This window comes from Sparus aurata, chromosome 10 (assembly GCF_900880675.1).
Source record: "Sparus aurata chromosome 10, fSpaAur1.1, whole genome shotgun sequence".
NCBI classification, from domain to species: Eukaryota; Metazoa; Chordata; class Actinopteri; order Spariformes; family Sparidae; genus Sparus; species Sparus aurata.
This window is the reverse complement of record NC_044196.1, coordinates 5,429,821-5,452,324: the sequence shown is the minus strand read 5'-3', so window position 1 is coordinate 5,452,324 and position 22,504 is coordinate 5,429,821. Positions and strand designations below refer to the sequence as shown.

The 22,504-nt window shown below is 38.4% G+C and overlaps 1 protein-coding gene across 1 annotated transcript; it reads right to left on the bottom strand.

Annotated features, from left to right (window-relative positions):
- Positions 1-12,176: 12,176 nt before the first annotated feature.
- On the bottom strand, positions 12,177-22,105 carry LOC115590426 (trichohyalin-like; the record flags this gene model as incomplete). The annotated part of the gene is made up of 3 exons (XM_030431781.1): positions 12,177-13,106; positions 13,385-14,734; positions 21,412-22,105. Coding segments are annotated over 3 exons (2,415 nt in total), but the record flags the coding sequence as incomplete, so codon positions are not given.
- Positions 22,106-22,504: the final 399 nt, after the last annotated feature.

The window sequence follows — 22,504 nt, the reverse complement described above, 5'->3', positions numbered from 1 at the left end:
TTCAATAAGAAGTTGATAAAAAAAAACCATTACACAGGTTTGACTGTGTCTCTTTCAGTGTTATCACATTGTAATTCAGTTAAATATGCCTTAATGGTAAAAAAAAAGTGTGACTCATGTTGTCCCTCATCGTCTCCTCCCTCCCATTCAGAAGCTGGCAGCTGTACAGGGATGAGGTCAACAAGCTGGCAGGATGGTGTTCTGACCACAACCTACTGCTCAATACCAGCAAAACAAAGGAGTTGGTGATAGACTTCAGGAGACACAAGGGGGAACCAGCCCCACTGAACATCAACAGGGACTGCATTCAGCGAGTGTCCTCCTTTAAATTCCTGGAGACACATTTAACTGAGGACCTCTCCTGGACCGCTAACACATCCGCGGTGGTAAAAAATGTCCCGACAGCGACTGCATTTTCTTAGGATACTTAGAAGGAACCATCTGGAGGAGAATCTGTTAGTGGCCTTTTACCACAGCACCGTAGAGAGCATCCTGACGTACTGCATTACAGCCTGGTATGCCAACTGCTCTGTGGCAGACAGGATAAACCTGCAGAGGGTCATTAAAACCACTCAACACATCACTGGCAGCCCCCTACCCTCGCTAGAGGACATCGCCAGCAAGCGGTGTCTTAGGAGGGCGAGGGCAATCACTGCTGACCCCTCACGCCCAGGACAGCACCTGTTCACCCTCACGCCCTCTGGAAGGAGGTACCGGTGCTTCAAAAGCAAAAGCTCAAAAACAGTCTCTTTCCCTGGGCCATCAGGACCCTGAACTCATAAAGAGTATGCCTGGGTGTAAATGATGTGTATAGTGTATATTCCCTTTTAATCTTTTTATTCTTTTATGCTATCTTTATTTATTCCGGAATGATATTTAAGACTGCATTGACCAGAGAAGCACTGCAATTTAATTGTATACTTGATGTGCAATGACAATTAAGTTTCTATTCTATTCATGATAATTATAGACAGTTTTGTGTTAACAAAATAATATTCAGTGATATATGTACATAAAGACCTTTTTTATAAATTGTTGTGCATGAAATGTTTTGCTAAATGTAATACAGTTGCACTGTCTAATGTGTCTAATGTGATTTCTTTCACAGCTAAGTCCTGAAAATATTTTTTCTTTAAATTAATTGGAATCATTCAAAACAACTTCTCAAAACTCTGAACTTGGTTTCATAAACAAGTGGTACATGAATTTCTTTTTATTATTAAGTGCTACATGAATTTTTTCCTGTTCATCAAGCTTTTACTATGAGACTAATAAATTGAATAGAACGTACAGATATAGGCCTCTATACTGTGTACGTGCTGCCCTCTCCTGGCCGACCATGTTTCCAGCAGAGCACTGCCTGGATTTGATAACTGTGAGTTTGACTTTTAACCCTTTTAAGTTGTTGTAGTTGCTCAGTGTGGTTGAGCAGATTGAGTAGAAAACAATGTGAAGTCAGCCCTGATTGGCCAGCTATGGACTTATACATTTTCAGTGGGAGAATGCACGAATGTGATTGAAGGAGAGCTTTTAGAGTCTTTGAAAGAGCTCCGCCTCTGCTAATAGAGTTGGTTTTTCCGTGTTATAGCCATAGTCAAAAATAGACATATTGATTTTATAATTTGTTCATACTGTCAGTGTTGTACAAGGTATGTTAAAATGTTTTGTTGATCAATCTCAACGGGGTTGGGCCATCCTGATCGTTGTGTTGGATGGAGAGAGACAGACGTAGGTGACTAACACAGGCAATAAAAACATAAAACCATGGACCATGAAAACTACAAAGTCTGAGTCTCAGCCATGTCATAGGAATGAATCTCCACTCCAAGTCACACCATTGTCTTTACTAGTGGTGCATGTCGGTACAAGACGTGAATTATGAGATGTGAAACTGTCCAATATGGATTTCATTCTTATGGATTTGTGTCCAAATGTGGCACACTTTTCAAAAGGGCATACTCTGCTTTATGTCTATTTTACTCTGTATGGGACCAGAATTTACACCATGAACATCATTCTGCATTTAAGAAGAATGGAAACTAGTGATTTAGACTAGAAACTCATAAAGGAAACTGTTTAATGAGGTCATGAATAAAGTTAGAAATTGCATCATCAGATTTGTTTAAGCTTACATACGATCTGCATAAAATGAGTCAAATATGAAAGAAATGCACAGAAACAGTAATTATATGCAAAATGTAATGTTTTATTATGAAATGTAATGACTTTCCACAGTCACTCTACTGTCTAATTATTACTGACAACCCTAAAATACAATGTAGTTTGAATGCAGAACACTTAGGTTTTCATTTCAGCTTGACAACAAAGATAATAGCACTGAAACAAAATACAGTGCAAGGAGGGAATGAGGGAAGTAAATAATTCAAATCTTACAATGATAAGGTAGTACTACATATACTCCTGCCAGAATCACATCAACTTCGTTTATTTTAATGCATTTGAACAAATGGTTTAATTTCTTTTGTTATTTGTTTATTATATTTGTTTTTCTTATATATATAATTATGTATATGGGCAAAGATTTGACTGTTCTACTGACACATTTAGGTTTTTTGTGTGTGTTATCTTCAGCTGACCACAGTGCACCTTAACAGTTCAGCATGCCTCTTTGTCACTTTACAGCTTCAGGCTCTTTTTCTGTTGGTGATAGGACAGAAAAAAGACAGCGTTATAACATAAGCAAAGGCATGGGCATAATGAAATAATGCGTTTTTGATGAGACATATGACATGACGTCAGACCTCTCCTGTAGGTAATATTAGCAGGACTTTGTCTGTAGCACCCCAGGACTTCTGATCTTTCCAAACTACTTCGGTGAAGGATTTTGGTTTCCTCCACCATCTGAAGCCAAGATCTGAAAAAGCCCACAACAAAAAGCTTATGTTAAAGCTACCCAGTCAAGATGTATGTTTATTCATAGAGTGTCACAAGCCAAGTCGCGAAAATGAAATATTAGCATTGTAGGCTTCTGCAAATCACGCATACGGTCAAAGTCGTATATGCCACACAAACCAAATAAGACTACAAGTTCTGTCATATCCCAATCACATCACTATGATCAGGCAACAGAAGGGTTGGTCGTGTTGTTACAGCTGGCCAAGAAGCCAGAAAACGCTCTGAGACATGACAAGTGTGAAGCCACCGAACATTTGTGCAAATCGTTAGGACATTTTCCGGCTGGTATTCAGTGTTTAAGTACTTAATGCTCAAAATGATTTTTTTCTCAACCTAACCAATCGTTCTTTTCACTAAAACCTAAGCAGTTGCAACATGAAAAAAACATAACGTGTGGTTTTGTGTTTCTCACCAAATCACTGACAACATTTGTGGGATCTTGTTAACAAAACATTGCTTCATAGGGCCATTATCAAAATCTCCACTGATTAACTTCACAAGGGCAGTCCACCGATGTTACCCCTGAAGTTTTACAGTTGTGGCTCTGGAGTTTTCCAGTGTTTAAAAATGATAAGTCAACAGTGTATTTCAATACATTCAGAGTAATGAATGACACTGAAGATTAGACAGAATAATTCAAAACAGAAAGGTGACATTGACAATTAACAAACACTTGAAACTTATAATGACAGTGCTTCCAGCTTCAAGGATAAACCCTTTAGGAAAACTGTAGAACATGTCTTTTCTGTTGACCTCTATCTTGCAGTTGGCCAGCAATTGGTTCTGTTTGAACAAAACAATTATGAATGACATGAGTTACAACATGCAAATTAAACACAGATGAGCATAATCATGAAACATCTTTCAGAGTGGCTCATTCCTGATATTAAACAACTTCAATCTACACTGTGTTTTTATCATTAATCATTGCTGCCTAAAGCGAGATCATGAATTTCTGGTGTAAATTCAGACTGACACCAACCAATTCTTTATAAGACTCACATATTAATTCATACCAATTACATTTGATATAGCACAAATACAGTTGTCTTTTATCACAACATTACCTTGCTAGAATTGTTTCTGAGACGAAGAAATTTGCCATCTGGGTCAGCCTCTTCCAGAATGACCTCTTCGCTGGCTGAAATTTCCTGGTTCTCCTGGTTGGATGTCTGAAAGGAGGAAGGTATGGACAACATACACAGTTAGCAAGCCAGAGTATCAAGAGGAAAAGAATATGAATAATCTAAAGATGGAAACAACATCAACACACAGATTTGGTTGAAAATGTTTTACAATGAATTAAGGTTCAAAGCTGGTCTCATTCCCAGGTCTTCAAATATCAACATTTTTTCACCTCCGTTAGCATGTCTTCATTCATTCATTCAAACCTTTATTAAAGACTATCTTAACTCTTATTTTCAATAATACCAAGCATAATCAGAGACATTTGAACATACAATATGTAACTTCAGCAGGTTATGAGGTGTTTATGTTCTGTAATGTTGCCTTCTGACTGGAACTGGAGAGGAAATGTACTTTACTTCATGAACGTAACGTGACAGAGATGAGAGGGGGGAAAGAAGAGAGAGAACCAGAGTCTGTGGTGAGTGGGCAACTGATTTCACAGAGAGCTGTCCTGAATCTAACCACACAGACACACACCAACCCTCAGTGTGTGCCGGTGAAATGCACCATCACCTTAAGTAACCTGATAACCTGATATCTCTGGTTTGAGCAATGTTGGAAACACTTGGCATGATGTAAATATGAAACTCAACAAAAGTATCGTAGTTGTTTTACATCTAATGGCAGGATTCTTACATATTATACTTATAAAGTTATAGTGTTGATAGTGGAAACAATGATCTCAAGCAGACAGGTGCAATAAGAGAATTCAGTTAAAATTCTCTTTGAAAGAGATTCTAAAAGACTGCAGCCCACCTACAGTATGTAATATTCCCAATTACCATGGATGTTATCAATGACAGTAGTTTTGTGATCAGGGCTATAAAGATGAATAGATACCAGGGAATATAACTGCTCTGAGAGAGAGAAAGCCAAATGACCTCATAATGGAGGATGTAGTAAGTATTGTGAGCCAGGGGTTGTATATAGCTCCACAGTCAACCCATCCAATACATTTACATTTAGGGCGCTTACCGTAAGAAGGTTGGGGTAAAACTCTTATTTGCATTTGTGTGATACAAAACATGTACAAGGTTTTCTTTAACCTAATCAAACTGAAACGCTGAATGGTTACGTGTCGTAAGCACCCGGTGCATCTTAACAAAACACTGATGAGCTTGATGAAGCAGCATCATCATCTGAGGATCTGACATGTGAACATGTTGGGATACGACCCTGGATTGTTGTATCGTCATATCACAAAATAAAAATCTGTTTGTTGTTACTAGAAACATGATACTAAGTCTCTCTCCTTCTCCACAGCTCAGGTATTATGTTTTCAACTAAGCATCATAAAAAGTAACTATTTGTAATTGACACAACAACCTATGGATAAATAGATAAACTTGAAAAGAATATTTTGATGTGTATAAAATAAGTATAGAGCAAAATTTAAGCAATAGCAGAGCAATTGGATTAAATATCGCGAAGCAGAGTGACAGCGGTTGTGACCATCTCAGCAGAGTATAAATAATGTTTTATTACTTACATTTGTCTCATTTTTTTTGCTCCATTAGAGGTTTCAAAAGAGGTTTATTTTCTCCCTCTCTGGCAGCATCAGACAGAACGTCAGTCTTACTTTTAGCTCCGTTATTCTTGTCTGCGTCAGTGTCCTACTCACTCATTCCCTGTCACTGAAAATAAAATAATCTATAAGACAACTCTACCTAACATACAACACTACATTTTTTCTTTAAACATCTAAAAGTAACCTGACAAGTGCTTTTAGTTTGTGACTCACTGTTTCTGCATGGTTTCAATTTCCACACAAGGACAACTCCAGATAGAGTACAAAGGAAACAATCCCACTAAAAATGGTCCAACCAGTACAACTAGACGGAGCCATGAAGAAATCCTCTGAAATGATAAAACACAGTTATATTTGATTAGATGTAAGCCGTTAGTGGTCATCTTATCAATGTATTAATCATCTTCTACCTGGAACATGTATGTGTGTCTCTCTGATCTGGTTGGTGCTGTTCTGTTGGACTCTGCAGGTGAAGCTGTTGCTGTGTCTCTTCTCCACAGTCACTCTGCTGCTGACAGTATAGAGGTCATCAGGACCTCTGACTGTCTCTGTAGGTCCAGCAGAGAGGAGGTTTCCCTCACCGTCCAGCCAAAACACCTCAGGTTCTGGATACCAGCCTGTAGAGCCACACTGGAGAATCACTCCACTGGTAGCCTTATTAATTTTATCAATCCCTGATAAACTAACAATAGGCTGGGAGACAGCACCTGTTTGTGAGAGGATGTGATCACATTCTGAGACAAATATGCAGTGTGGCATGTTGAAACAGCGAGGAAGTGATTAATTAAAAACAGCAACTTAACTTAAAATATGTCTTTGGCAGGCCAATACATTTTAATATCTGTGATGTTGATGCTCATCTCCGAATTGTCTGACTTACCGACAGTGAGTTGGATGAAAGAATCCTTCCATAATGAAGGAAGAAAACATTTGTATTTTCCTGCATCAGAGATTTTCACTTCGAAGATTTTCATGGAGACGTTTCCATTAATCAGCTGATCCACAAACAGAGCTGTGCGGTAATTATACAGTGGATTCTGACTCTGATACACCAGCCGTCCATCTTGGTGAACATGGATGTACTCGGGGTCTAAACCAGGTTTGGTCCACTCCACTGCCCTGGAACTGGCACTGATGGGAGGATCAAGGCGACAGGGTAGAATGACATCATTGCCAGCCAAGGCAATGATTGGTTGAGATGAACAAATCAAGTTGGACTGCCCTTTAGGGAGTTGAAAAAAAAAAAACTGCTCAGTGACAAATGACCATATACAGTATGTTCAGTCTGCGAATTTACTATGCCAGTACTGCGGTCAAAAGTTAGGCAGTTATTTCCTTCTGTAATATTGGCCTAACAATATGTTTTCAAGGTTTTATTCTGCAGTTGAGACTTAGTATAAAGCCCATAGCCTATAAAAACTTAAATGTTTTGAATGACATGCATGCCGGTGTGGGCTTTAGCTTCAAATTCTGGTCTGGCATTATCAGTCTTGGTAACTCCTGGAGCAGCTACATTCTCATATTGCCATAATGTGCTCTGAGACACATTTTAAGAAGTGGGAACCTTTGTTAAGTCTTAAGCATAGTTCAGTTGCTAGTAAAATAATAGGCTTATAGCTTAATCAACAGGTTTGTATAGACATATTTTTGCTTCAGTGTTTAGAATTTTTATTAGAAAGGTGGAATGTCAAAAACATTCATAGTGGTTGTTATTTTAAAGGTATTCACAAAAAAAAACACATTTTTCCTTTACACTTAAATACTTTTTGGGTCACCCTTCATTTACCTGTGATAGTTGGAAGGCAGAGGAGGATAATCAGGCAGACTCCAAAGAAGTTGCACGGACACATTTTCTCCTGTGAATGAAAGTCAAACAAACAGGCTCATTGGACACAGTGGAATCCGTCTAAATTCCTATAAAACTTCACACTAATATCTATATTAGGGATGCACGATAAATTATCAGCTAAAATGAATGAGAATTTATATTATTGGTTATCGGCAGACAATGAAATCATAGCCGATAAATAGATTACACAAAGCCAAAATGCTTTAGTTGACTTAACAAGTGCTGCATTTACACAAATTATGTGGCGGAATGCGCCTTTAAAGTTGGTTTGCCGGCTGCCAGTAAACACATTCATCACGTCGAGCTGCTGCACCTGTAAATAGCCACATCGCTGGAGTCACCGTTGTTTTTCAAGTGCAGAAGAAGACAACACGACTGTAACTCGCAATACATGTCTTATTAGAGCTTTGAATAGTAAATCACCCATCTTCGCCCGCAATATCGAAGCCTTTTTACCCTCAGGGGTGCATAAACTACAGGTTTAAAATACATAAAACATGAAGTAATTATTTGTGACCGGTATCAGCTGTGAGAAGCAGGTAATTATTGGCTGAAAAAATCAATATCATACATCCCTTTATATACACACATACACATCTTTATTGGAGCGCAAGGTATTACTTAACACACTGCTTGATTATATATTACATTTACATTTTGACAATAGAATCAAAGATGTGGGGCGGCTGTAGCTCAGTGGGTTGAGCTGGTGGACCAGTGATCGGAAGGTCACTGGTTCGAATCCCCTGCTCCCCTGGGGTGGGACTGAGCTACATGCCGAAGTATCCTTGAGCAAGATACTGAACCCCAGAATTGCTCCTGATGTGCAGTTAGCACCCTGTAGGGCAGCCACTGCCATCAGTAAGGGTCCTGCAATGAGCTGGCCAGGGTGTACCCTGGCCTTCGCCCATAAGTCAAACTGGATTTGGCCCCAGTAAGCCCCGCAACCTCCCACGGGGGGATAAAAGCGGAAAAAGAAAACGAACGAACGAAGCAAAGATGAAACTGTTCATTCTGATTACATCTGATTACATCTGGACAATGTTGCCAATAAACCTATCCCATTGATTCTCTGACAGTATCTGCTCTCGGCATCTTTTTATCATATTGTTTATTTTCAAACGATTTTAAACAATTATTATTTATTGTCATACTGAACAGTCCTTCGGCTGCTGTGACACACAAATATCCCTGTTTGAAGGACTAATAAAGGAATTTCTGATTCTGATTCTAACAATTTATGGTCATGGTTGGGCACTGGAAGCAACATTTTGGCTCGTTCATGTTCTTAAAAAAAGAGTGACGTTAAACACAAAACTCATTCGGTATTTAACCAAAATATGTTTTGTTGTTCAGGTATTACAATGTAGCACCTTCACCTATATTGCAACAATGTAGCACTTCCTGGACTGAGAAAACGTGTTCTAACCTGTTTACTAATTTAGTGTTGGTTTAAATCAATCTTTAAAAGGTTTATCAAAATGAATATGTCACTAATTCTGGACTCACCTTTGCCCCTTGAAAGCCACACAGGCACATTACAAAACCATATTTGGTAGAAGTTGGTGGAGCAATAAAATACTAAAATAAAAAGGTTGGAGGCACTCGGTTCAAAGCTTGTCATCTGTTGGATGATCATACAAATGATTGCTTTAAAGTTGTGACAACCTCGCCCTCTCCTGGTCGTCCTTTGTTTGTTTTTCTTGCAGGCTCATTTCAGGTAGATGGGTGGATGTTCACCTGGGCAGCCTGGGCCCAGGTTATTTAGCTGGCTTCTCATTCTCTCTCTCTCTCTCTCTCTCTAACCACTTGCTGCTTGTTTGGTTTGTGTGTTTCTTTGGTTTATCATCGCCACACCTCACTTACAAACAACACTGCATACACTACTGACCTTACAGATTACAGACTTCTTTATTATGTTGTTTTGGGTTACATTTTAAAATAAAGATTTAATTTAAAGTTGCTTTACAAGTGTGTGGTCTCTCACTTTGTCTTGCTCTCTGAGCCAGATCTATGACAAAATGGGGGCTCGTCAATCTATTTTGGAGTAGAATTAGACTTACTGTTTAGTAGGTTTCTGTCAGTTTGTGCCAGTTTGTTTCGCTGGGATTGTTGTTCAGGGTGGTAGACTTCTAAGTTGCTGCTCTGTTTTGTTACTGGTGCAATTGTTGGGAGATTCACACATGTATTATTGGTTTGAGGTTTTGGTGACTGGTTAAGGGAGCTTTTGGTCCTTTTGATTGTTTTGATCCACTAATGTATATATTTTCCAGATTTTCTTTGGTGTGAATTGGCAAGGGAGAGCCATTGTTATAGGAGATTTTCCCCGGGTAGGAAAAGGGGTGAGTCCTGTTTAGGGGGTTCACCTTTCTCATTTTTAGGCGGGTGGTGAACGTGGGTAGAGCAAAGCTCGGGAGCATCTCCGTGGCTGTGGGAAAGTGGCCAGTTGCTGGTTGTTTTCTTCACTCCGCTGGTTTAGAGTGCATAAGTACCCCCCACATGTGACTGCCAGAAGACCAGGGTTGAGTTGGTTAGACAAGTTTTTTTTTATGTTAGGTAAGGGTAGGGGGGAACTCTCCTTATAATGTTTGGCGTCTTTAAATGCTGGTCTGCCTAAAGTAAGTGGGGAAATATATTGTGGATTCTGTGTTTGCTTAATTTCTACCTTATAATGGCTTTGCTGGATGAGTTTTTTCATTCCCCTTCAGATCTTCTTCTCAATCAATACACTAAAGATCAGCTTTTGAAAGTAGCTGAGCATTATGAGATTGAGGTTAGTGACAAACGGTTGAAGGAAAATATTAGAGCCATTTTAAAAGCAAACTTGGTGGAGGCTGGAGTCCTTATGAGGGAGGAGTTCCAGCCCAAGGTGACCAATGCAACACTGAGTTTTGAACAACAGAAAGAGTTGTTAACAATGCAGTTGGAACATGAGAAACTTGAACAACAAAAGGAATTTGAAATACAATTGGAACTTGAAAAAATTAAATTCAAAACAGAACAGACTAAATTAGAGTTGGAACAGTACAAGCTAAATCTGATTAAGGAGGGCAAGCTTAATGATGGTTCCGGCAGGGACAGTGTGGTGTCTAGTGAAACCTTTCCTAGATATGACATAAGTACAAAGTTAAAGTTGGTGCCAAAATTTAGTGAAAAAGATCCAGATACCTTCTTTTCCTTGTTCGAGCGGGTTGCAGAAACATGTGAGTGGCCAGACACTGAACATACCTTGTTGCTTCAATGTGTGTTTACAGGAAAAGCACAGGAAGCATTTTCTGCATTAAGTCGGGCAGATAGTAAAGTGTATGTTAAAGTGAAAGCTGCTGTGCTAAAAGCCTATGAGCTGGTACCCGAAGCCTATCGGCAACGTTTCAGGAGTTTCAGAAAGAGGGAGCACCAGACTTATGTGGAATTTGTAAGGGATATGGTCCTCCAGTTTAATCGTTGGTGTTCGGCGTCAGAAGTTGGTACTTTTGAACAGCTTTGTGATTTAGTAGCACTAGAACAATTTAAAAACTGTGTGCCAGAGAATGTTGCTATTTACTTAAATGAACAAAAAGTTAAAACACCCCAGGAAGCAGCGGTGCTGGCTGATGAGTACATCCTGATTCATAAAAGTAAAGCTTGTAACGACAGTGTTGATGTGCAGAATACTTCATGGAATGTGGTGGACCCACAAACTACTGACAGCTGACAGCAGTTCAACTGGACAGAAATCAGAAAGGAGGAAGTTGGTGCTCCTCCTCCTGTAAAGCATGATTTTGATTTTTGTAAATAATGTGCTCATTTATAGTAGAATCGATGTTGAAACAGGGGAATGCTTTCAGGCATGGCCACCTTGTGAATGACAAGTTGACATCCCGGTACATCCTCTGTCACGTCCGAACAGGATATGTCCTCCTCAGCTCCACCCTCTCGGCTTGAGCCTCGCTGTCATCCAACAGTGCAACGATCACTTCAATGACCCATACATTCATTAACTCAAATGATAAGCACAACGAATGTAATTTATTATGCACCCGCTTTGTCAATGTTTGACAAATGAGAAGTTTTAAACATCTTTTTTTTCTATATAAGCCCTGGAATACTCTAATTGACAATTTGTAATCATTTAATACACAAACTAGTCATGTTCCCCTGGATTTATGAATTCATCCAGAGAAACAAGTTATGGGCCCTCCCCCTTTTATATGTGACTTGCAATTCCTTCAGTGAGAGAACACATCTCCTCTGCTGTTTGTATGACTCAGCTCATGCAAACAGATCAATGTGCCCATTTAACAAACTAGTATTTGAGTGTTATATTACAGTATTTTTCACTGGGAGAGATTAAAAATTAAAATGAGTCAAAGATTGTACTTGAGATGAATGGTGTGATGTTTTGAAAAAGTAACACTTGAACAGACATCAGAGGAAGAAGAATGACCTTGAAAGACATTAAACAGTCTTGGGAAAAAATGTGGGGTTTTTTGCCCCCTGCTAATGTAATATACATGGGGCTGGATTAGTGAGCTAGATTTACCTTTTTGGCCCCATTTTTCTACTCAGCAGCAGCCGAACTTCATTTTAACTATAAACAAATCGCCAGGGTATCACTAAAATATGATAATCAAGGTACGGCAGGACAATTGCCAGTTATTGTTGGGTGTAGGCCGACATTTGCTTTTCCATGATGAATGAATTCCACCTCATACGTGTTATTTAAAATGCAGTCAGGTTTATTGTCACTTTAAGGAGTGATTTTAAAATTTCCCTCCTGATGGTGCATGATCAGAAACAGGCCAGCATCAATATATTGTTCAGAAAAATAAACACATCACAGAGCAGTACACCAATATATTTGACACCTTTTATAGATATGTTGAAAGATTTTAAACATCTCATCATACATCTCGTACATGTTTTAAAATACTGTCTGCACACAATTAATTAAATATAGTGGTTCTTATTACACCATCATAAATGTTGTTCTTGCTGTCATTTAGTTGCACTTAGTTATAATCAATCCCAATATAGCACTGTACCATGTTTCCTAAAATATCAAATTTCATGTGTTTCTTTTTTTTAATTGTTTTTTTGCCAACAGTCCCAGCAAGCAGGAATAAATTCATGTGTAGTTTGATATTTAATCCAGACACCAATGAAATGTGATGCTATATTTTTTCACATGTTGGTCTTTTGGTGACTGTTTGCTCTGATTATGTTGACATTTGCATCTGTTTGTCTAATATAAAGAGATTTAAACATCACTTTGTCAGTTACTTCTCAACAGATTCTCAATGGGCTCCAGCAATTTCTCCCTGTCAAGTTTCTGTTTCTCCAACATTTTCTTAGTCTCATCCAGTTTCCACTGAGCCTGTAAGAGGTTTTCCTTTTCTCTTAATAATTCCTCTGGTTTGTCAAAGATCTTTTCTCTCTCTGTTATTTCTCTCTCCACTGACTGAAGCTTCTGCTTATTCTCTTCCCTCTCTCTCTCATTTTCATCAAGTTGTTCCACAAGTCTGCGTCTCTGTTTCTCCAGTTCTTCCCTCTGTTTGTCCAGTTCTTCCCTCTGTTCTTCCCTCTGTTGCTGCAGTGCAGTAATGGCGTTGTCCCTTTCTGTCTTCAGCTTTTTTGCCTTACCACCTTTTGTGAAGAAAAGACATGACAATGAAGAACATAGAAACACAGCCAAAACAAATTCTACATTCCCTTCTCCAATAAAATGTGTGTGACATTTCAGATGCTGTATGCTTTCAACGAACTGTGAAAGTAAAACGTGTGATGTAGTGTTCACTTTCTTTTCCTCTACACACAACATGAAACTAGATCAAATGTTATTAAATGTTATCAATGTTTACACTGGGTTGGTGCTTTACACTCAAACATGCTTTTAATGTAACCATCAACAAGCTGCAGCTTACTTTTACGTTTCAACGCAACGATGCAGCATACAAAACCACCAAGAATAAGGACAGCCAAGCCAAGACACACAGCCATGGAAACATATGGAAGTCTGCGTCTCTGCTTCTCCAGTTCTTCCCTCTGTTTCTCCTGTTCTCCCCTCTGTTTCTCTTGTTCTTCCCTCTGTTCTTCCTTCTGTTTCTTCAGTTGTTCCCTCTGTTTCTCCAGTTGTTCCCTCTGTTCCTTCAGTTGTTCCCTCTGTTTCTCCTGTCCTTCCCTCTGTCTCTTCAGTTGTTCCTTCTGTTCTTCCCTCTGTTTCTCCAGTTGTTCCCTCTGTTCCTTCAGTTGTTCCCTCTGTTTCTCCAGGTCTCCCCTCTGTTTCTCTTGTTCTTCCCTCTGTTTCTCCTGTTCTTCCCTCTGTTCTTCCCTCTGTTTCTCCAGTTGTTCCCTCTGTTCCTTCAGTTGTTCCCTCTGTTTCTCCAGTTCTCCCCTCTGTTTCTCCTGTTCTTCCCTCTGTTTCTCCAGTTCTTCCCTCTGTTCTTCCCTCTGTTTCTCCTGTTCTTCCCTCTGTTTCTCCAGTTGTTCCCTCTGTTCCTTCAGTTGTTCCCTCTGTTTCTCCAGTTGTTCCCTCTGTTCCTTCAGTTGTTCCCTCTGTTTCTCCAGTTCTTCCCTCTGTTTCTCCTGTTCTTCACTCTGTTTCTCCAGTTTTTCCCTCTGTTCCTTCAGTTGTTCCCTCTGTTTCTCCAGTTGTTCCCTCTGTTCTTCCCTCATTTCTTCCCTCTGTTTCTCCAGTTGTTCCCTCTGTTCCTTCAGTTGTTCCCTCTGTTTCTCCAGTTGTTCCCTCTGTTCTTCCCTCATTTCTTCCCTCTGTTCCTCCAGTTGTTCCATCTGTTTCTCCAGTTGTTTCCTCTGTTCCTCCAGTTGTTCCATCTGTTTCTCCAGTTGTTCCCTCTGTTCCTCCAGTTGTTCTATCTGTTTCACCAGTTGTTCCCTCTGTTCCTCCAGTTGTTCTATCTGTTTCTCCAGTTGTTCCCTCTGTTCCTCCAGTTGTTCTATCTGTTTCTCCAGTTGTTCCCTCTGTTCCTCCAGTTGTTCCCTCTGTTCCTCCAGTTGTTCTATCTGTTTCTCCAGTTGTTCTATGTGTTTCTCCAGTTGTTTCCTCTGTTCCTCCAGTTTTTCCATCTGTTTCTCCAGTTCTTCCCTCATTTTCTTCAGTTCTTCCCTCTGTTCCTTCAGTTGTTCCCTCTGTTCTTCCCTCTGTTCTTTCCTCTGCTGCTGCAGTGTGGAAAAGGTGTCGTCCCTTTCTTTCTCTGTCTTTTGTAACTGATTTTGAAGAAATATATTTTTCCTCTGCAAATCAGCTGTGTCACCTTTTGTGAAGAAAAGACATGACAATGAGGAACATAGAAACACACCAAAAAGGTGGCATGAGACAGCAAACTGAAGTACAGTAAATTCAACATGTCCTTCTCTAATGGATAGAAATTACATTTTGTAAGACATTTCAGATACTGTCAGCTTTGAATGAACTGTAAAGTTAAAACACGTGATGCAATTTTAAGTTGTTTTCCACTACACACATCATAAAACTAATAATGATTTAACATAATCAAAAGTAACACTGGGTTGTTGCTCTACACTGAAACATGTTATTAATGTCACCATCAACAAGCTGCAGCTTACTTTTACATTTCCCCAAGAAACCACCAAGAATTAGGACAGCCAAGACAGTCAAGACAGCCAAGACAGCCCAGACAGCCAACCCATGACGCTTAGCCATGGAAACACAGTGGATAGACATCTGATTTTATCCAACTTGGTTTACCTTTCACCTGCTGAGGAGAGACATGAGCAGAAATGTCAAACTGTTGAAAAAGCTGATTATATCAAACTTGTTTTAAACTCATTAAAATGTAAAACAACAACTGTTATCCAGATTTACTTTGGTGACTCCTGGTTAAAGTTTAAAAAAAACAAAGACAGACATTCATCAATCATCTAATTGTCACAATTGATCTGACTGTACAGTAAATTGATGCATGCAGTGCAGATTGAGTGTTTATGAATTGAAAGCTGCAGCTGGCAAATTCCACAAATGAGTGTTAGAAGGAAGATAACAGCACAAACCATCCTGGAGTGATAAAGATTCAAATACAAAGTTATGAAATAGTAATTATTAGAAATACAGCTATTACAAGCAATGTTTCCATCTCAAACATCTAAATCAGTGTACAAACTGTTCTAAGTGTAGAAAATGTAATCCCATTACGTTACATGTGAATAAATAATTAAATGTGCAGAATCTGTAGCAGTAACATAATTCCAAATAACTTCACACTTTTAATTCAAAGCCACATTCAGACAGGATTAATCTGGAGGTAAAGGATGAAACACGCTTTTATAGCTTTTTCACTGTCAAAGTAATTTAGTGATAGTGTCCTTACATTCATGGGTACATTTAAACAAAACTGCCAAAAGCCTATTTGTCATGGTGGAATACATCAACCTGTGTCTGACAGAAAAACAGTCCATTTGATGAGATTATACTGACATCATACACATGTCTTATCAATAAACCATAAGGATGAGACAGAATCAGCAAACAACTTTTCTGATGACATCATAAGGTGTTAGCATGTCTTTGTCTAGCAGATTGGTAAAACTTTGTAATGTCCTAACTTCCTGTTTTTTTACACACTGGTCAACTTTAACACTGAGCTGATTAATAAAAGTACAAGGGAAATCACCTGCTCATGCAAAAATAAATAAATAAATAAATAAAACCTTTGCTGTTTACATTACTACAAACTCTATTCAAATTTCCGGAGGACGAGCGACTTTGCTGACAATCAGGTGACAAATGACCCACAGACTGGATTATATACATATAGTGAACTTAACTCAACACATGATAGCAACAATCTAAACAAGACTGAATTCAGTTGAGAAAATCAAACAAACCTGTTGTGTGCTCGAAGGTGTTTCACTTCTCACTTCTGAGTAAACTGCAGTCAAAGTCCTCAAATAAAAGAATTTGTACTTTGAACGTTTATAATTAGACGAGGTGTGTTCACTTGATAGCACAAACATGCACGTCTGTATAACAATCAAACAGACTTATTATAGTGTTACACCAGTCAGATTAAAGAATATAGATATCAAACATTTTGAGGATTCATATTTGCTTTCATGCTTTGAATCATCAGTGGATACTGAAACTCTCCTCTGAAACCAACAAAGTCCTCTATACAACTTTGTGTCTCTATAATTTCTTACCCACAGTTGCAGGAAATCATTTATGAAAGGCATTTACAATAATGTTGAAACCAAATATAATACACTGCAAACATCAGGTTTGATGTTACGATGATCAGGTGGCTGGTTGTTTTATTGTAGCAGAGTGCTCCAGACTGTGATCAATCATTAGAGACAGTGTGGCTAAATGTTAAACTAAGAGCACCTGTGTTACGATCCGGCCTCCTTCTACGTCTGAGAGGTGGCTGTGTGTACCGCAACTCACCTGGATGATCTGATCGGTGTAGTGGGTCGATTACCACGCTAATATTTTTTTCCCTCAGTGAATGTGAGTTCAAGTCCCGTAATTCTCTTTTCCTTTTTCTTTGTTGTTTAAAAGGGTTCCACAGTTCCTTTATGTGATGCATGTTTACTCAAACAGGGAGAAGAGACGAGTAAGTGTTTTAATAAAGGTTTATCAGAGATACACATTCACAGAAGAGCAACTCTCCCTTTTCCTGTTTACAACGTCTTGATTTGTTGAATGGCGTCCCACAAAGTTTGACAAGGACGCAAAAGAAATACACAAATCTCGTAGCTGTATAGAGTGACTTAACATATTGAGAGTCAATTCAGGTCAAACACATATGGATCAGGATAAAGGAGAACTTACAAAGCTACTATAAGAGCAACATGCAGACGTGAGCTTGAGACACGTTCACTCACGCTGCGGCCGTCTTGAACAAGTATCCTCGACTCAACTGTTACCTAACAAAGCTTGTTTTCTTGTCTGGTAGAGTTTCATTTCATGACGAATACTATGTGCAATTCTTTACCTTTACCATGTGATCATTTTTGTATACGTTACTATCAATAATGATTGTGATTGAATGGTTGCTTTTACGCTTTTCCCCATCAGGGGCGGTAAATCTCATGGTCCTCTCAGCTCAGTGTGTGATACAACAGTCAATAACCAAACAGCAGGATGTTCCAAATCATTCAAGTTCATGAACAATAAATAGTTTTACTTTGCTTGTGTGTGTTTTTCACCAGCTGCATGATGTAGCAGACACAGCAGATACATACCATTATTCCATAAAACATGACTGAGTTTGTCTCCTCCAATTTTACCAATTTTGATATATCAGCCTATTCGCACAGGGCGCTGTGTCTGAGTTATTTTAACTTACAACTTTAATCTAGAGTACTTTAGTTGTTGGCCTTGAACAACAATGGTTGTCACTGTTGTAAGAGCTAGCAAAATCAGGGCAATGTTGGAATTGATAACTTGTTTTTCTATATATTTCTTACTCTTTAGGATGGCACTGTCAGTTAGTAGCTTGTTGTTGGAGGTCTACCTACACAGGTCGAATGCTTTATTGTTGAAAATCTGGTTCAGAAATGTTTAAAATCATGTTACAGACTTGCAAATTCCTGAACCCCATTAAAAACAGGCTCAGTGGGTATCACAGGAATGGAAAACCTTGAAGTGGACACAGTACAGAAATGTACCTGTGAAGAAAAAACACTGAATTTAACATTACAGCTGGTGAAAAGTAAAAAAAAAAAAAAAGCTATTTTCAAAAAGTAATTAAATGGTTGAGTAGTTAAAAAAACCTTTTATTGGTTGTTTTTAAAGGATTGTCCTGGGTTAATATGCATTGTGAAAAGTCCTTAACATGGTCAAAACCGTACTGTATGAGTAATGCTTTCTTCATTACTGTCTTCTTTAATCTTCAGATGTGCATTGTGAAACAAAATGAATCTTCACCTCCAAGTGACAGAAGAAAGTAAACAAAACAGCCAAACTTCAACATGGGAGCTACAGGAAGTTGTTCTCTGCTCCTTGTGCTTCTTTTCTCTTGCCTGCTTCATCTTCATCCTTCACTGGCTTTCTCTCTGAAAAACTGCATGATGGTCTTTCCTGAAAGTGCAAATTATCAGTTTTGTGACATTCCCATAAACGCGACATCACTAGATCTCAGCACAAATCAGATTTTAGAGATCACCAACACAGATTTGAGATGGGAATCAAAGCTTATGTCCGTACAAGTTAACTTACTTGAACTCACTGCTGATGAAGAAGAGCTAAAGAGCTGCTGGTTGCCAGAAGAGTCAGGCCACGCCTTCTTGTCCACATCGCTGTAAACAAGCATCATTACAGCAACTTTCTGAGTTTCCAAGGAACCGTGAGTACTGATAAAATACTTCTTGTGGATTTAAATGCTCTAAATAAAAGCCTATGGTTAAAAAAAATCAATAAATCTCGTAGTCAAAAAGCAATTATTGCTCTTAGTTATTATTACGAGAATTTAATAGTGTGATCCGCCTGATTTGCGATCAATATTTCCTTCTGTTACTTAATTTACCTTTGCATTTACTTATGGAGATCATGTTTTAAAGGTGCACTCTGCAGTTTTGAAGGAGACATTTGAAACAGAAGAGAAAGATCTTCATGACTGAATAAACAAATTGACCTTAAAGGACAGCACAACTGATACTGTTTTACTGTGTTTATATGTTGGAGAACTTGCCACTCTGTCCTGAGTTGCTTATATGCTTTTTTTTTTTTGTTATTAATGAGCTAATAATACGGAAATGGAATATTAATAATCAGAAAGACTGGCAACCAATATTTGGTACGTATTCACAGGTACAACATGTACATAATTACTGTTACTGCTACTTCATACTTAGACTTCTCTTCAGTTATTTGGTAAGTGTAGTAACTAGTAACTTTACAGAATCAGACTCATAGTTAGAAAGCAGTCATTTGTGACGTATAACCTTGAGTGGTACCACCGAGTAGTGACAGACAGAAGAAGGGCTCAGCGTCAGATCAAAGAATAACATTTTTGAATGATTAATTTGATCAGCAGCTGGACACAGCTTCTCCACCTTCAGCTTTTGGACGGTGAGTGGCCCTTTTTTTCTCTATGTAGAATCAGAAGCAGTTGTGAAAGTGTGTTAGACACAGAAATATGTTAAATCTAGAAACATTTCAATGAGTTACATCACAGGTTTTATGTATATATGTATATATCAGTCTATTCTATTTCTTACCTTTTTATTATGTTCTTTATTTTTTAATATTATTATTGTTTTTTTGTAATATTACTGCAATAAAGGAATTCTGATGGAGCAGTATTTAATTTTAAGTACACTTTAAAAGTACATTTTAAATACTATAACCAGTCATTTTGAGAGACATTATGAGCTTTTATACTGTTTCGTGACGGAGATTTTTTTTTTTGGATCAACCAACTGCTGTGATGAAGACACTTTACTTAATTTCTCCCCAAGTGGCACTGTTGCTAGAGCATCTTTAAACATATTGACGTCAGTGTGATCTACAATTTGAGCTTTTCAAAACAACAAATGACACTTACAGCAAGTTAAATGTCCAAGTCAACATTTTTTTACTTGAGTACGAAGTGAATGTTGGAAAACAATCTGCTGTTTGCTTATTTGCTGATAGAAAATGAGGAAGTTAAGCAAACATGACATGCTGCTGTTGTTTCTCTGAATGTTTTAGTCAGTTCATTATATAAATACATTTCTCATAGTGAAATTATGACAAGAATTTGATTAAACAATAGAACATTTATTTGTACAGTTCTGTATATATGTACTGCATACATGGCTATAACTGTTTAAATGCACAAACACACACACAGTAATTTAACCAATAATAACACGAGATAAAAGGCAGGTGAACATATCCATCAAAACAGACAACAACATAATAAATCAAAAGAAAACAAAATGAAATTAGAAATTAGTAGAACAGCACAAAATAAAACGTCCACAGATACAAACGTAACTTAACTGAATTACCAGTATAACCACAGACATTCCACTGGTTTTCCCTGTTTAACTTTCATTGTATTTTTCTGTTTAATAATAGCATTAGCATTAGCATTAGCTAAAATTAAAAAATACATTGCAGATTACAATATAATCATGAAGGAAATGGAAACATGCTATTGTTTTTGTAATGACTGTTGTTTTTTTCATGAATTGGGTGCTTCAGTCCTGGATGGTCTGTTATCTGTCTCCAGGAGAAAACACTTTACATTTTTCATTCAGCTGCTGGAGTGTTGGAGAAGGATGTAATCAAATCAATGTGAGAATTCTGCAACCATCACATATACATATTATTATAGTATAGGTCTTATACATTATTGCAGTTGCCTCCTTGGCAGACAACAATAAAGAAAGTTGTGGTAAATTGAGATTTATGATCATAGAATCCAACAGTAATAAATTAAAAACTTAGATTTTATTCAGATTTTTAGCATGTCTACAACAGTCATATAAAAAACTGACTTGACAAACACATGATAATCACATGACAGAGCAGTGCATCTATATCTTTGACACCTGTTAAAGATATGTTGAAAGATATTCTAAATCTCATAATAAATCTTGTACATGTTACGTTATTGAAATACTGTCTGCACACAAATAAATGTAGTGGTTGTTATTACACCATCATAAATGTTGTCCTTGCTGTCAGTCCTTGCTGCACCTAGTGATTATGAATTGTTTCACACTGTACCCTGTTTTATAAAATGACAAATCACACTTCATGTTTTTTTTTTGCATGTGTTCTTTATGGTTTGTTTTGTCAACAGTCTCAGCAAGCATGAATTAATTTAACTGTAGTTTGATATTAATCCAGACACCATGAAATGTTTGATGCTGTATTTTTTCACATGTTGGTCTTTTGGTGACTGTTTGCTCTGATTATGTTGACATTTGCATCTGTTTGTCTAATATAAAGAGATTTAAACATCACTTTGTCAGTTACTTCTCAACAGATTCTCAATGGCCTCCAGCAATTTCTCCCTGTCAAGTTTCTGTTTCTCCAACATTTTCTTAGTCTCATCCAGTTTCCACTGAGCCTGTAAGAGGTTTTCCTTTTCTCTTAATAATTCCTCTGGTTTGTCAAACATCTTTTCTCTCTCTGTTATTTCCCTCTCCACTGACTGAAGCTTCTGCTTATTCTCTTCCCTCTCTCTCTCATTCTCCTCAAGTTGTTCCCCGAGTCTGCGTCTCTGTTTCTCCAGTTCTTCCCTCTGTTTCTCCAGTTCTTCCCTCTGTTTCTCCAGTTCTTCCCTCTGTTTGTCCAGTTCTTTCCTCTGTTTGTCCAGTTCTTTCCTCTGTTCTTCCTTCTGTTTCTCCAGTTCTTGCCTCTTTTTCTCTAGTTCTTCCTTCTGTATCTCCTGCTCCTCCCTCTTTTTCTCTAGTTCTTCCTTCTGTTTCTCCTGCTGCTCCCTCTTTTTCTCCAGTTCTTCCCTCTGTTTCTCCAGTTCTTCCCTCTGTTTCTCCAGTTCTTCCCTCTGTTCTTCCCTCTGTTTCTCCTGTTCTTCCCTCTGTTTCTCCAGTTCTTCCCTCTGTTTCTCCAGTTCTTCCCTCTGTTTCTCCAGTTCTTCCCTCTGTTTCTCCAGTTCTTCCCTCTGTTTCTCCTGTTCTTCCCTCTGTTCTTCCCTCTGTTTCTCCAGTTCTTCCCTCTGTTCTTCCCTCTGTTTCTCCAGTTCTTCCCTCTGTTTCTCCAGTTCTTCCCTCTGTTCTTCCCTCTGTTTCTCCAGTTCTTCCCTCTGTTTCTCCAGTTCTTCCCTCTGTTCTTCCCTCTGTTTCTCCAGTTCTTCCCTCTGTTCTTCCATCTGTTTCTCCAGTTCTTTCCTCTGTTCTTCCATCTGTTTCTCCAGTTCTTCCCTCTGTTCTTCCATCTGTTTCTCCAGTTCTTCCCTCTGTTCTTCCATCTGTTTCTCCAGTTCTTCCATCTGTTTCTCCAGTTCTTCCCTCTGTTCTTCCCTCTGTTTCTCCAGTTCTTCCTTCTGTTTCTCCAGTTCTTCCCTCTGTTGCTGCAGTGCAGTATTGGCGTTGTCCCTTTCTGTCTT